At 44.7% G+C, this 16,252-nt stretch overlaps 1 protein-coding gene across 1 annotated transcript; it reads left to right on the top strand.

The window, feature by feature from the left end:
* The first annotated feature begins 10,251 nt into the window (after nucleotides 1-10,251).
* Nucleotides 10,252-11,232, top strand: LOC129382560 (arylamine N-acetyltransferase-like). Its single transcript, XM_055066698.2, has one exon. The coding sequence runs from the start codon at nucleotides 10,252-10,254 to the stop codon at nucleotides 11,230-11,232; it is 981 nt and encodes a 326-aa protein (XP_054922673.2).
* Nucleotides 11,233-16,252: the final 5,020 nt, after the last annotated feature.

The following is a 16,252-nucleotide window of genomic DNA, read 5'->3' as shown; positions in this document are numbered from 1 at the left end:
TAAGTATGCAGGTTATTGCTTCACTAGTGTGTCAGACGCGGTAGTCAGTGTTTCGTTCAAGCAGAATATCATGAAGATATTCTCGACTGCAGGCAAAACCGAATACCCATAATCGATAAAGCAAAGTGTTTCGCGGCATCTCCGTAGCCAAAATGCATAACGACAAGGTGCACCACGGCGAAATCTATTGAGGCACTCTGGCTGATTGCTGGGGTCCTTGGCGGGACGTTTCGCTGAAGTGGCGCAATTCAGAAACCAAAGATACTGATGTTGTAGCGAGCAAAGTTCATGCTGATCACCATGACACAGGTGTGAACAATTTCTGCCACAGTTTCAACCTGCTCGTTTACGGTTATTCCACAGTTGCTGGAATACACTGCAGAGCGACCATATTTCGAGACTGATAAACCGCATTAAGCGGAGTGAAGATATTATGGATAAGTAGACGTGCACGAATAGTAATTTTTGAGACCGAATAGAATATGGAGGAAATTATAAACCAGTATCTGTACTCCCAATCTTCTCAAAAGCTTTTGAGAAAGTTGTATATGCTAGGTTGTCTAATTTTATTAAGAAGCATGATCTCCTGTCACCAATTCAATTTGGGTTTTGTAAAAATAAATCTGCCGTATTAGTGCTACTCGAACAAAAGAAATACATACTAACACAGTTTGAACAGAAAGCCTTCGTTATTGGCGTCTTCATGGCCTTCTCGAAGGCATTTGGCTTAGTGAACGACACTATACTCCTAAATACCTTAGAGTGTTCTGGTTTTCGGGGACAGGCTCAAGCGCATCTTCAATCGTATTTCACACATGAAAAACAGGCTGTCTGCACAGACAATATGAAATATGAACTAAAATCTGTTACGTCTGGCATTCCTCAGGGCAGTATATTTGGACCATTACTATTTAATATGTATCCTAATGATATGTACAACATTAAACCCCACTGCTAAATTTGTTATCTACGCTGATGACACTAGCATCCTTTTTACTGGAAATGATTTAGGTCTTCTTGTTCGGGAATGCAATGACACTATGAACGAATTACAAAAGTGGTCCCAATCCAAGTCCATGCGTATAAATGAAAAGAAGCTGTTATATTCCGCCCTAAAAATAAACCAGTTCCCTCGCCCCTCGACATTAAGCTGTTTTCACGACGTATAGATGTGGTTGAGCAATTTAAATGTCTCGGAGTAGTTTTTGTCCTCCCGTATGTCTTGGGAAATCACGTGGACCATATCACAACGAAACTGGCTCAAATAACTGGGATCGTAGGCCGGCTCAGATACGCTCTTCCAAGGTCAGTAAAATTACTCCTCTACAATTCCCTTTCTTACTCTTATTTACACTATTGTCATTTAGTATGGGGCACAGCTGCCAATTAGCGGTCTTCAGCGCATCTACATTTTGCAGAAGAAGTTCCTTCGTCATGTTCACAATGTACCATGGGGCTCACCGAGCGTGAATTTTTTTCTGCAAAGTAGTGTGCTGAAAATCCACAACTTAAACAAATACCACTTAAGGGTTTGGTTTAAACTGGAAACACGACGAAACGTAAACCACATATGTTACCTTGCTGATTTACGTACCCGAGAAGCAACCTACAAGACAAGGCACGCGGAGAACTGGGTAATGCCAACCGCTCGAATAAATTCCGGTGAAGAACGCCTACAATTCACTCTTCCTTCCCTCTTAAATGCTTATGTATACAATACTTTTGATTTTTTCATTGCGTCAAGCAGTGCTTTGTGTGCTATGTATGTTACCATGTAGGTTCTGTTTTTCTTTGTGGTGAATATCGTTTAAATATTGTATAATTTTGTCATGTTTTCTGTTCTACATGTTCATTAAGTATTAGTGTTATTAGACTGCAATTACCTCTGTTTTAAAGCCTTGCTGTGAAGCCACTGCCAAGTGAAAGGGGGCGGCGGCTTTGTCAAGCTGTCTCTGACAGCTTTTTCTGCGCCCCCGCTGTCTGCATTGGTACAAAGCAGAAATAAAGAATTTCAATTTGAATTTGAAGTACCAAAGGTGAGTCGATTGGAATCGCATATCGAATACTTTCGGAATAGTTTTCGAATAATGAACAGTCATTATTATAATGAATAAAAACGTTGTTGCCATCACAGTATTCTAAACTTGGCAACTTTCTGCCATTAGGTAGTACGTTATGAAGCGTTGTTTGTTAAAACCACAAATGGGGCATTAGAAAAAATCCAATAGCTGCTTCGCATGCACCGGGCTCTTCAAAGTGTGCGAATGATAGCTGTATATGAAGCCTGTAATATATGGCTACCTAAGAGACGTAGCCTGCTGCAATGCGCAAGTTCTGATGTTTTATGCCGCTAATAGTGGTGAAAATTTCCATAATTTAGCGCGAATTTTATGTTCTTGTCGGAGGACTTGATGTGTTGAAATATTCCAAATATACTCGAACGATATCCACATTTAGGAATGCAAGGCTATTCATTTCGTTGTGCGAAAGTTACAAATATTCGCTCACCTTTATCGATAATTTTACTGTATGCCGTTCCTTGGCTTATGTAATTGCTTACCACTCGCAATTCTGTTCTATATTCACAAGATATTGCCCATTGAGATAGATTTGATTGTTTTAGGCAGTCAATTGCCTCCAGCACACTGCTGCAGTCAACTGCAGTAGAGGAATCATTTGCGCTAGCTTAATGCGCAAATTGCTTGAGTTCAAGAGAGGGTATGTTGGGTCACTTGTTGTTGTGCTAAAGCATCTTGATGTGTGAAATCTTGTTGTGTTAAAGCTCTTTTTTGAGTAGCCAGCGTAGGACTGGATAATAATGCAGATTGTCATAGGATAGTCCCCATCCTTAGTCAGTAGTCGCAGATGCCCTAATTTAGAAACGTGTCCATATAAGGGCTTTGCCTTCCTAGCTGTCTAGTATAATCGCGCTGCACATGCCGAGCTTTCAAGAACCATGTACCAAAAAGATCGTAAAGAAGTTCTGTAGATCAAGCTGAACTGTAGTAAAGCTGAAAAGCCACGTGCCTCTGAAATTGTGCCCAATATTGCAGCATGTCAGACTTCGCGTTAGGCCAACACTCGCGGACTGGGCTCAGCGTTTTCAATAGTATAGGCAGCGAATGGTGTAAACCGATGAAATTCAAGCTAAGTGTAGCGAAAACATTTTCAGCCAATATGGTCTGGCAAAGTCGCGTAAGAGATGATCCCGATGACCCTCACGAATTTCGAGTGCAATGTCCCATAAGTTCTACAAAGGAGCCCTGTTATTTTATCACTGTTGATATTTGCTTCGGCAGAGAAAAGTCAGTCTTCATAATACTGAGGAGATTGCTGTCCGTTAGCTAAGGTTACAATCTTCCCTTAGATTATAATCTAGTACAAAGTTACCAACTGACATGTGAAAGCAATTGTCCTTGTCGCTGAGAGCTGCAGACCTCCTTGATTTAGTACCTGGACATGATTAACAAAGTATGCTCTAGCTTAGCTTGCACGTGCATACCCTTATTGTCCAAATGAAGACATCCTCTGCATCATGGAGACTGACAGTAACCCACGACCATTGTATGAGGCCGATGAAACAATAATGAATTCGAGTTCAGCCCTATTCCTAAAGTATGCGACGAGAGATGGGATGGTTTTTCCTACTATCATGAATAATGGTCGTAAATACGTATTGTTCCCTTTCAAAGGGTAGTGGGCTGTCTACAGGTGCATAAAGGCCGCAGTAGCATATTTGTCAAGGGGATTATAAATAGTGTCAAGCTCAATATTGGTAAATGCGCACTGCATATGAATAAAGGCCGCGCATTTGAATCAGCGGGGGCACCACGATGCACCATTTCCAAAACCTTTAATCATGTTTAATCATGGCGAAGTCTGAAAACACCCGTCCACATATATTTAGGCGAATGATAGAGAATCCCAGGTGGTCAAAATTAACCGAGAGCGTCCCATTGGGGCATGCCTGAGAATCAGATTATGCTTTTGAATTGTAACACTTCATAATTTCTATACTTTGCTTTGAGTTGTTCTGAACCTGGGGGAGACTTACTGTTGAAAGCAGTGTTTTTCTAACATGAACAAACAAATAGCAAGCCTTATTTATGGCTGTCCGAGAAGGTCGCCACTATTCATCTCCCAATGTGAGGGAGAAAAGAAGTCTGACGTCCGAGCAGAGTAAAGCTCATCAAACCAGCTCTGCATCTCCACATCTTCACAGCAGCGCACCAGCTGTGCAGATAGACAAGGCCTGAGTGATCTAGGCTAAAGCTGGCACTGGTTATCCACGCCGCGTGCTGTTAAATATCATGTGCGATTGAATTTAGACATTTTTTGGCATAAAATTGCTTTCTGTTATTTCATTTTAGGATCTCATATCGAGGCGCCACGCTAGTCGGTCCAGCCACACCCTTGCGCATGGCCTTGCTTTACATAGCGCATACCATCGAAGATTTTACATAGTGCCGCCGCGTCGGTATCCCTCGAGCGAAGTTTCTCTTGAAATTTTCCTCCATGTAGACCGCCGTTAATGATGAATGTGCCTGGAAAAGAGACAAGAAAACAGATTTGGATGAAATGAACAGATAATCGGTAACACTTGTGTCAATGCAGGAAGCAAGCGGCACATACCGATGGCTACATGTAGCTAAGTTGAGGCGAACGCCGTAGCCTCAGAGGAAAGTTGTGTTTAACTACCTGTATCTGTGTTATTATCGCGTGCTGACACGAATTGTTCTCTGAAAGCATTTCATCAGAAAATTACGGCCGATGGCACAAAGCAGCGCACGGAACGAAGTCCTGACATTCAGCTTGCCGATCAAGTTTGCCCTTCGTATTAAAAGGTGGTTTCCGCCCTGACTTGCATAACTTGAGTTCGCAAACTCGAACCAAGTTTCAACGGAAGCAGAGAAGCCAGAGTTATCATAGCTTGCGCGCATACAAGGTCATTATTGGTTTCTTCGGACAGTGCTAGCACCATAGCCTCGACTCTTCACATGAGACTTTTTACGGACACAGCGGATCCCTACGTGCTCACTTGAAAATCACGTCCCCACTCCCTAGCTATCACGAGGGAACGTCAATACGCTACATAAAAATACTGCGGCCAAGCCCGACCGTGGGGCAAGAGTAACATTTCTACGAGCACGCAGATTGAGGAATTAACCATGAATAGCGCCCAAAGGACGGAGACATGCTCAATAATAATGAAGCACCCGCTAGCGTTGTTGTTGACGAGCCTGTAAAACTGGTTTACATTTCTATGATGCGATGAAATGCTTTACGGTATATAGTGCTGTTGACGGTCACTCCTTGCTTATAATGTGCTAGACAAAGATGAAGCGCTGGTTGGAAGTGGACAAGCTTACAGTGGACTCAGTCTGCTATAGCCAAACTGCTAAAGAGAGAAACTGGTAGAACATGGAACTATCATACCTGCATTGCACGCCCATCAATCCTTTTCTGCAAGTAACTTAATTCTCACATCACCTAGTTCATTAGGTAACTTACATTTAGCAACTGATTCGATAATTGAATCTTCTTTAATGTTTTTCTCTAACCATTGAAGAAATTAGCACACAAACATTAGTGTCTCTTGGCGCAAGGGAACTTGGAACCGAATAGCCCGGCTGCCGATAGCCACACGGGGGGAACGCCGTACTTCAGGGAGGATAGCGTTGAACCACTCGTATCTGTTTTATTATAGCATGCTGACACAAAGTTCTTGTGAGAAAGCATTCCCTGAGAGATACCCTCTGTGTCTAGATATACGACAGAACGTTTCAATGATTATTTTTAAGTTGACCTTATACCTGACAGATGCGGTGAAATTCGCCAAAAAGAAGCTCAGTAAAAGAGGGACAAATTATAGGTGCTAGAAGGAATCGTTACAATGCAAATATTTTAAGGACAGTGCGACTGTAGCATTTAGGTAAATTGTTCCCACAGACATCTGAGTCACATTTCCAGAAAATGTGGATGGTAGTAAAGCCTCCATGGTAGGAAGAAGATGTTCGTCACGGGAAATGTAATTTGTGCAGTGAATTAGAGAGAACGTCTGCATGAGAGAGATAAAGGTCATTATTGAATTACAGGGAATTCTGCCCGCGCAGTTTTTATAGAGAAAGGGGTCGGACCCCAGAATCCTGGAGGAGGAGCTGGGAGAAAATAAAGAAAGGCAAGGATATATATGGTCATAGCGTGTACGGATAAGAGAAATGCGACGTAATTGATGTAAACATGCGCACACGAAGTTCCGAATTTGCGCTAGTAAGAATAAGTAAACTCTCAGAAAGAGACATGGCAAGTTCAGCGTTCTTCACAGCGCCACCAAGTCAAAAGTGCAGCTCCCAAAACGGTCAGTCCATCGAGAATCCGGATACCGAGCTGTTCGACGCAGCGGAAAAGCGAAAGATCAAATTGGCTGGTGGCCGCTGCTACAGTTGTCGTGTAGCACACCATGCAAAAGGATGCTCGACCACCATGCCTCATCGAAATGAAGGGTGAATTCCCAATTTGTTATGCTTGTCTAGAGTAGATGCCAGTCGGGCGGACACCCCACGGTGTTCACAGGCCCCTATCTGTGTGTGCGAGAGAGCGAGTGAGTGAGTGAGTGAAAAATTTTATTGAGCTATAGATTCGCTGACCTTCTGCGGTCTTCAGATGGCTTCGTCCTTCAACAAAGCCTTCGATTCTATTAAACGTCCAATACTGTTTGCAAAGTTACCTTATTATGGAATAAGAGGACTTCCACTTCAGTTACTGCATAGTTATCTGACTAACCGTACTCAGTTTGTTGTAATTCAGAATGTATAGTCAGATACGGAATTCATAAGTTATGGAGTTCCGCAAGGATCTATATTAGGACCAACAATATTCTTGCTTTATATAAATGATATTGTCAACATCCCCCTGACCACAGACATTGTCCTTTACGTAGACGATACAAATGTTTTTTTTACATCTAATAACCTTCCGTCTCTCACTCGTACTGTTATCTTATGGCTTCAAAATTTGTCCTGCTGGCTAGATGCAAATAAACTCTTATTGAATGTGAGGAAAACCAAATACATTGTCTTCTCATCCATTAATAAACCAGTTCACCTTGATAGTTCTATAACGTTTAGATCATGTCCATTAGAGCAAGCCTCAGAATACAAGTTTTTAGGGGTAATATTTCATGAAAATCTTCGATGGACAAGTCACGTGAATTTTATAAAGGGTATCATTGCTAAATCAATTGGAATGCTAAATAGATTTCGGACGTTGTTGCCAATAAGATTAAAACGGCAACTTTATTTTAGTACTGTACATTCCCGTATACAATATTGCCTACTAGTTTGGGGGGTTACATCAAAGTATAATTTGGAACGACTATACATAATGCAGAAGAAAAGTATACGATTCATTCAAAACCTGTCCAGTCGTGATCATACATCCCCATACTTTGCCGAGAACCGGATACTTCGCATAGAAATGTTATATAAACAGCGTTTGTTGGAATTGATATTTCTCGAATTAAAAGCAAATCGTGAGCTGTTTTTTCATACATATACAAATACGGAGACACCATATTATTTCAGAAATAAGAACATTGTAAAGATTAAAACGAGAACTAGATACGGTGTGCAATTATTAAAATGGCAAATTCCGAACCTACTGAATTGTTATCCATCGTTTTTAGATACAATGGAGAGTGCTCCCTCCTTGCTTGCTTTCAGAAAACTAACCCAAATGTATTTCCTCCAACAGTTGTAATTTTGTTGTACATTTGTATTGTTCTCTTCAAATCCAATTGTAGTCCATTGGCCTTAATAGTTCTGTGTCTTGTTGATGATGAATGTGTTGACGACTAATTCTGTCATTCTTTCTTATCTTGCTTTATCGTGTTTGACACTCTGTACATGCATTTTTATTTGTATGTGTTTGATATTATGCAGTGTGTTTTGAAGCATGTTGCGCTCATGTTGTGTGCTGCGCGTGCTGTCTGGTGTCAAAGGCCTAGTCAGGTGGCTTTTAATGCCGCCTTTTTCCTTGGCACCAAGACAAACCGCTCTTGAGCGTTGTTTTGTCAATAAACAAATAAACAAACCAACAAACAAACTTGCACAATGGTCGGTTGACCTTAGTCCAAGGCTGCGCTTGATGCTGCTGCCAGTTGCGCTCGCCGAATCAGACCTTCTTGGTCGACCCGCCGATCGCTGGAGAGCACTCCCTTCCATTGCTCCGCACTCGGGTTTGGTATAACGGGTACCACGTCTATCTTCTGCAATGCCCACGTTATGTGACACAGCGTAGGTGTTTCGTGACACCAGGGGCATTTCATTGTAGCTTGTGGGATAGATTTTCCTGAGTATATTTAGGTTCGGGTACCAGTCTGTTTGTAGCTGCCTCCAAGCGACAGAGTGCTCTCTGCTAAGGTAGCTGTGCGGTGGTGGATACCGCTTTCTGCAGTCCTTGTAATAATTTAGTATCGCGAAATAGTCTTACCGTTCAGGTTCGGTACCCTCGAGGTCGCATATGTTGGATGCTCGGTAATAAGTGTACCCTCGCGCTATCCTGTCCGCCTGTAGGTTCCCTGCCGCTCTCGTAGGTCCCGGCGTCCATACTATCGTATGCCTAATTGGCCCTACGTTTGGTTGCCATCGCCTTATGTGGTCTCCGGAGCGGGAGAACCCTTTTCAGGAAACGGTGCGACTCAAAGAGGGACCCCTTCCATGAACTCTCGAAATCTTCCGAGAACCAACGTCGCCTAGACGAAAGGCCCACCAAAAGTGGAACCTGCTGCAAAGCCACGACGAGGGCTTACAACGTCACCTGCTGAGTGCCACCTGCGGGGACCAGCCCCTAGGCTCACCGAAGAAATAGGAACCAGAAGCAAAACAACATCACCGGAGAAATGGTAGCCAGCCGCAAAACAACGTCACCGGAGAAAGTGGGAGCAGCCACCCATCAACAACCAGACGAAGTACGGGTCACGTGACGTTGACGTGGGCAAGATCCCACCTACAATTTTAGGGGACCTATTTAAGGGGCCCCGCAATGTACTTTGCACTTCATTCGCTTCTGATCTGTCACCAACAATTGAATAAACCGTACAAGTTTCGCACTAGCCATCATCTTGTTCTTGCCTGGCCGCCATGGTCTACCGGATGCCTGCAGCCCGCCGACAACGCCACGCTACTGAATAGTAACGTAGGCCGAGCTTCGATAAACAGGCGTCACAACAACTCGGCAGCGGTGGGATAAGCTACCCTGGAGAATGCAACACCACATGTGACCACTTAGCCCGAAAGTACGGCTGTTTTGCAATGACGCCCTGAAGCTACAGGCTTCTGCCCTGATAGAACAGAATCTGGCCACCTTGAACACCCACCACGTCACCGACGTTGAACCGATCTCTTTCCATGGTACAGAGACGTGCGTCGGCTATCTGCCCCCGCTGGATGACGACGCAGTGTTCCTCGAAGCGACTGGTCATTGCCGCGGTGGCTTCTGCATGGAGCTCAATAACATTAACAGCGTTTAACTTATATGGTAAATCTTCTCGGACGTAAATTATAAAAGTGCGATACAAAAATAGAAACCTGAAAATGATGTAAATATTTTGGCGCGATTGCGGACAACCTCCGCGATTGGCCCAAGCATGAGGCCGCGTTTCTACCAGAAAAGTAGCTACGCAGCTACGAAGCGGTACATTCAACTCACAGTGAAGCGGATTAATATCATTCAAGAAAATACGTTTTATTTCCTTTTTTGCTGATCTCACAGCTATAAATATACAATTACGTTCATAGATATCAAAGCATTTTGAAACACTTTCAATAACAAAGTACGATGTGGCGTCTGCAAAAGCATATAAGAGTGAGCCCAGGGAGCGTGCACTGTAGCGCGTCCTTGCGGTGGAAAACGCCATTTCTCGCGAGGTGCACCAGGCGCAAGGCGCGTAGACGCGAACTTGAGCGCATCCGCAAACATACGTGAAACCAGGGCTCTACGCTTGCTCGTAAAATAGGTGAGCAATGCGGGGTCGAAATACAAAAATATAACATGTACATGGACTGCAGCGCATAGGTGAACTGTTCTCTCTGACATCTGTGTCCCGTTTCCGGTGAGGATGGAAGTGAGCCATTCATTGGAGACGCGCTTCGCGTGTGCAGTATTGCGCCGTGACTTTGCCTGTACATTCACTTCCGCACACGACGTTCCGAATTAACGCTAGTGCGACAGAGCGAACTGGCAAACGGAGACATGGAAAGTGCAGTGCGCGTCTCACCGCAGCAAAACATTGACTGCAGCTTCGAAAATGGTGAGTCCTCAGAGCATCCGGACCCCGTGCTGTTCGCCGCAGCGGCAAAGCGGAAGATCGACTTGAGTGGCTACCGCATGGGACCACTTAACCCGAAAGAACTGCATCTCTACCTTGATGTCCTGAAACTAGAGCCCAGTCTATTAAGTGAACCAAACCTCACCACCTTGAACACCCTCATCAAAGCCCACCTTGAACGATTCCCTTTCCAGGGGATAGACACTTTCGTTGGCCATCAGCCGCCGCTGGATGATGACTCAGTATTCCGCAAGGTGATTGAGCAGCGCCGCGGTGGCTACTGTGTGGAGCTCAATAACCTCTTCGGCAGGCTCTTGCTTACACTGGGCTTCAATTTCCACATTCGGGCTGCCCGGGTCCGTTGGGGCCGCCCGCTGGACACGCCCCTGACTCCTCTAGGACATCTCCTCTTCTGCGTCGACCTGGGCGAGGAAGGAGAACACTTCGCAGATGTGGGCTTTGGCGGGCCGAACCCGTTCAAAGCGCTGCCTGTAGAAGGGGAGGCTGAGCCTTACCGTGTGCGCAGACTCGGTGAAGAAGGGAACATCGAGGTGGCCATCAAGTCGACCGGACGCGGTGTCGCATCGGCGAGTTGGCGTCCCTTGTACCACGTGATTCCTCCGCAGCAGAAGTGGATCGACTTCGTGCCACAGTACTGGTATGCCGCGCTGCACCCACGATCGCTGTTCCGCAACGTGCTCATGGTGGGGCGCTTCGTTAACGATTCATGGCTGACGCTGGTGGACGGTCGCTTCTGTCGCCGCTCTACGACCGGGCAAGTGGAGCAACGTCACATCACGGATGTGGAAGAAGTTCTTCGCCTCTTCGACGCCGAGTTTGCTTTAAAGCTGAATCCCGACATTGACCTCGACTTCCTCAGGTGCCGGATTAAGAGCGTTATTTAAAAATTCAGCACTGTACAAGGAGATAAATTGGCAACATAATGTTCCGTTTCCACTTCAAATCGCCTTGTGTAACACTAAGGAAATAAATTCTTCTTTATATATGTAAAATTTGCACGACCATGAGCACTATGTACAAATGGCGACAGTAGTCCTTTGCAGTTTACATAGATAGGCGTTAAAGGCTCACTGCACTAGTCATTTACATATCCGCCAGGGATAACCGCTGAAATCCCAAATTGCTTTAAACTATTTTTAAAAAACAATCACAAAATATTACATCGGTGCAGCGTAAAAAATATTCCCTGCCTTTGTACATGCAACAACCAGGATCTAATTATGAGACACGCCGTAGTTGGAACTCGGAATTAATTTTCAGCATTTCGGTTTCTTTCGCTTGTAACTAAACTGAAACATATGAGCGTTTTTTTTTTATTTCACTCACATCCAAATGCGACCGCCACACCTGGGATCGAACCCGCCACCTCGTTCACAGCAGCGCAACACGATTTCCATAATCTGCGATACAAGTGTTCGCATTCCGCTATGCCTTCTACATAGGTACTCCCTTTTGAAAGTCAACTCTATGCCGGCGTTCCGAAGTGTCATTACAGATCACCAATTGCCATGGTCATGCATGAGGATAACCAGGTCAAATGGAAATGCAGGTATATTTTGAAGTGGCTCAAATTAATTACCCTTTCATCCCAGATGGCTCCTTAAATTCTACTTATTTCGATGAATACGTCTTAATATCTAATCAATTACGGTGAAATTAGCATCTCAACCCATTTTCAAACGTTTTTTCCGGGGACCTGTAAAACATTGCTATGTATAGAGTTACTTGGAAGACACGTTCAGATGTAACTGTCTAAATTTGCTGCGATTCATGAGTGGTATAATAAAAGATGAAATTGCTGAAAATTGCGCAACAGGTACAGATTCCCTCTGAGGTATAACACTAATGAATACTTTGCCATTTCACTGATTACTTTCTTCAATTTCGCCTTGCTATTTCAAGGAAATCAAGGATCTATAAGTACTTATTGCCTTAAAGGATATTCTTAGCTGGCATTTGCGCTTCCATAATCAAAAATTTCCGATACTGTGAGTTAAGAAGGTAAAGTATGCAATAATTTATTGAGCAAACTGGTCCCCAGAAAAACAAGCAATACTCAAAGCACAATAATAACGGCGAGCACAGTCGTCGGTCATCAATTAGAAATTCAGGAGTCAAGCATGGCGGCTGCTTATGCCTGTATCACCGTGCTATATTCTAAGTTAAACAATGGTACTCGCGCACGTTTGATGATGTACAAAACTATTCATCCTACTTGCACTATCTGATTACAGAAAACATTCTGTAGCTACGGACCAGAATTTGCAGCACTTATAGGTGGCGGCCTTTGTTTCCACCCGAGTGCTGCGAGAACGGTGCGAGCCGATGGCTGAGACAGCGCTTAGCTTCTTGTCTGCCTGCTTTGCCACCAGGGAACGCTCGACATGCGTTTGTCGTCAGCTGCGCCATCATCAAACTAGCACTGCCCATTTCGCCTGGACGACGAATGGTGGCTGCGGTGAAATATGTGCGCGTGCAAATATTGGCCCGAGAATAAAAAGAAAAAAATAAAGCATGAAACCAAGTGTCGATGCTAAAAAGACAAGGTCGACTTACACGGTGGCTCAAATGATTTGATGATTAGTCGTTGATTATATCTTTCAGTTCTGCATCATATTCGTGGTCAGTATTCCTTTATATTCATTTTTATTCGTCACGCCTTCCACGCGCATTTCCATATACCTTCTCTTCTTTACCGTCGACTCTTGGTTGATGGTTTCCTTTCTTTCTGAAGGCGTTACACGTTAGATCCGAGATACGTCGAACCCATGTGAAATTAGCAAAGAACACTTCGCGAGAGCGTGGGGCGTGCAAGAGCAACCGAGTTGCCCCGCGCAAACGTGTAAGTTATCACGTACTCTGCAGATAACGCTAATAGTGAAGTATCTATAATACACTCTCGAGTTACGCGTAAGGGACGGTCATGCAGCCTCAACAGAGAGCATTCTCAGCGAATCAGGAGCAGCACGGAAAATCGATGCATTTTTGCCTTGTCTACATGCGTGGTATTATAACGTCAGTCGATCGAGACACAAGTGTGAAGCCAAACAACCACTTTCATAATTCTACTGAAAATGCGCGTCAACCCTTTGCGGGCGCGGTCGATAGCTGCCAGCTTGAATATAGTGTCAAATGACCCATTGTGCGCGACGACAACAGGGGCGTCGGGGCAAAATATTCTACGAGCCCGCCCGCTTTCGCCCTTCTCCATACGCCATAGGTACAAAGGTGAATCACAAAATGTTGGTTCTATAATGAAGCGGACGCGTCTCGCGTTTCCGAAAGCGGCTCGGAGACGACGACGACGACGACCCGTGCTGTGTTTAGCAAGGGAGCTCGGGCTGCTCACTGCTGTTAGGCTGCTGTTTATCTGCTGCTCCTCGCCTTTAATTGAATATCCTTACACTTGGTGGAGATTCCTGGAATCCCTGAAGTCAACCTGGAGCTCTGCAATGGTACGTTGCCCACCGTCACCATGAGTGATGCGACCTACGCTCTGACAGTACCCAGGGCTTCCCCTGTCACTTGCGCCGGCGTTCCCCGTCAGCGCGACCCGGCCACCTTTTGCGGGACCGGATAACATGACGTCGAAGACTGGCTGTCCTCCTATGAATGTGTAGGCGCTCACAATAAGTGGGACGACCATTCCAAACTGAATAACGTCGTCTTTTATCTTGCTGCCGTCGCCAATCTCTGGTTTAAGAACCACGAATGTGACATTTGGACTTGGGGTGCTATGCAGGATGCGCCGAGTTTGGCGAAGCTCGCGATCTTCACGAGATCTGCCGACACCCCAAGCTGAAAGCACAAATGGTACCGAGACACAGTTTATCTTTCGACAAGCCTCTAGTTTTATTGGTTTACCTAGATTCGCGCTGGGTGGCTATCATTCCTTTCTCGTTGCCTTATGGGCTGTCGACAAACTGAGGCTCACGTGATCATACCGTCGGTGTGTGGTCGTGCCTTCTTTCACTTGTTTGTCGTTCCACCGAGTGCATTACATGTAAAGCAAATTATAAAACCAATGCATTAAGTACAATATTATTAGTTGCTTTAACGGGGTTTAAAACATTTTAAAGCTTACAAGATGTACACTGAATGCGTATTAGACTAATTTCTAATTTATTACGCTTCGCATTATACCACAAGGGAATGCTGTGGTGGCGTCATCACATCCATTAACCACGCGAGCATGGCGGCTAAGCATCGGAGAAGCCCAGTGTAACCAAACTCGTTCAACGAGCTTGCAGTGCACGACGTAGTGATCAGGCTCGACGATGGCCAATATTTCTTGGATTGTTCTGTTCCTCCGTGAACAATCTTTCCGTGCACACCGTTAGACTACCAATAGCTTCGACGATTTTACAGATCACAACGCGCTCCTACTATTCACGGCGTCATGCTGAAGAAACAACTTGTCCGGTGCTTTTTCTGTGAGAGCACTGAGTTCCTTCACTCAGTGTGACTGCGAGCGTCACGAATTTTACATAGTGTGTGTAAAGGCAAAACAGCCTATATTACCTATGATGCGACAAGAAGGTGGCGCCGACGATGGATCTCGCAACCAACACAGTGAAGGAGACATCGACAACCAGCAGATAAGTGTATTTCTACTGTTTCGTATTTAGCACACTAATAGTGCGCAGATTAAGTCACTTTCATAGTAACGAACTGAATGTCCAGCAGTTTAAAAAAAGCATTGAGAACCAATGAGTGTTCGTGCTTTCACATGCACGTGGGCCCGCGAAAATTTAGAAGTGATCGCGTTTGCCCGAACTTCGAAACTTCGAAGCCATGCCATGCCACATTCATGTCATCAATCAGTTAACTGAAAAATCTGCAGAGCACAAGAAACTTTCTACATGGCTTCTTCATCATCATCATCATCATCATCATCATCATCATCAGCCTGGTTATGCCCACTACAGGGCAAAGGCCTCTCCCATACTTCTCCAACTACCCTGGTCATGTACTAATTGTGGCCATGTTGTCACTGCAAACTTCTTAATCTCATCCGCCCGCCTAACTTTCTGCCACCCTCTGCTACGCTTTCCTTCCCTTGGAATCCATTCCGTAACTCTTAATGACCATCGGTTATCTTCCCTCCTCATTACGTGTCCTGCCCATGCCCATTTCTTTTTCTTGATTTCAACTAAGATACCATTAACTCGCGTTTGTTCCCTCACCCAATCTGCTCTTTTCTTATCCCTTAACGTTACACCTATCATTCTTCTTTCCATAGCTCGTTGCGTCGTCGTTAATTTAAGTAGAACCCTTTTCGTAAGCCTCCAGGTTTCTGCCCCGTACGTGAGTACTGGTAAGACACAGCTGTTATAAACATTTCTCTTGAGGGATAATGGCAAGCTGCTGTTCATGATCTGAGAATGTCTGCCAAACGCGCCGCAGCCCATTCTTATTCTTCTGATTATTTCAGTCTCATGATCCGGATCCGCAGTCACTACCTGTCCTAAGTAGATGTATTCCCTTACCACTTCCAGTGCCTCACTACCTATTGTAAACTGCTGTTCCCTTCCGAGACTGTTAAACATTACTTTAGTTTTCTGCAGATTAATTTTTAGACCCACCCTTCGGCTTTGCCTCTCCAGGTCAGTGATCATGCATTGCCGTTGGTCCCCTGAAGTTCTAAGCAAGGCAATATCATCAGCGAATCGCAAGTTACTAAGGTATTCTCCATTAACTCTTATCCCCAATTCTTCCCAATCCAGGTCTCTGAATACCTCCTGTAAACACGCGGTGAATAGCATTGGAGAGATCGTATCTCCCTGCCTGACGCCTTTCTTTACTGGGATTTTGTTGCTTTCTTATGAAGGACTATGGTGGCTGTGGAGCCGCTATCGATATCTTTCAGTATTTTTACATACTACTCGTCTACACCCTGATTCC

Source organism: Dermacentor andersoni, chromosome 6 (genome assembly GCF_023375885.2).
Source record: "Dermacentor andersoni chromosome 6, qqDerAnde1_hic_scaffold, whole genome shotgun sequence".
Lineage (NCBI taxonomy): Eukaryota > Metazoa > Arthropoda > Arachnida > Ixodida > Ixodidae > Dermacentor > Dermacentor andersoni.
The sequence above is the reverse complement of the archived record's forward strand: the minus strand, read 5'-3'. Positions and strand labels throughout refer to the sequence as shown.

What these genes read in the sequence shown, in the direction of transcription:
- LOC129382560 (XM_055066698.2), top strand. Translation starts at nt 10,252, where the DNA reads ATGGAAAGTGCAGTGCGCGTCTCACCGCAGCAAAACATTGACTGCAGC.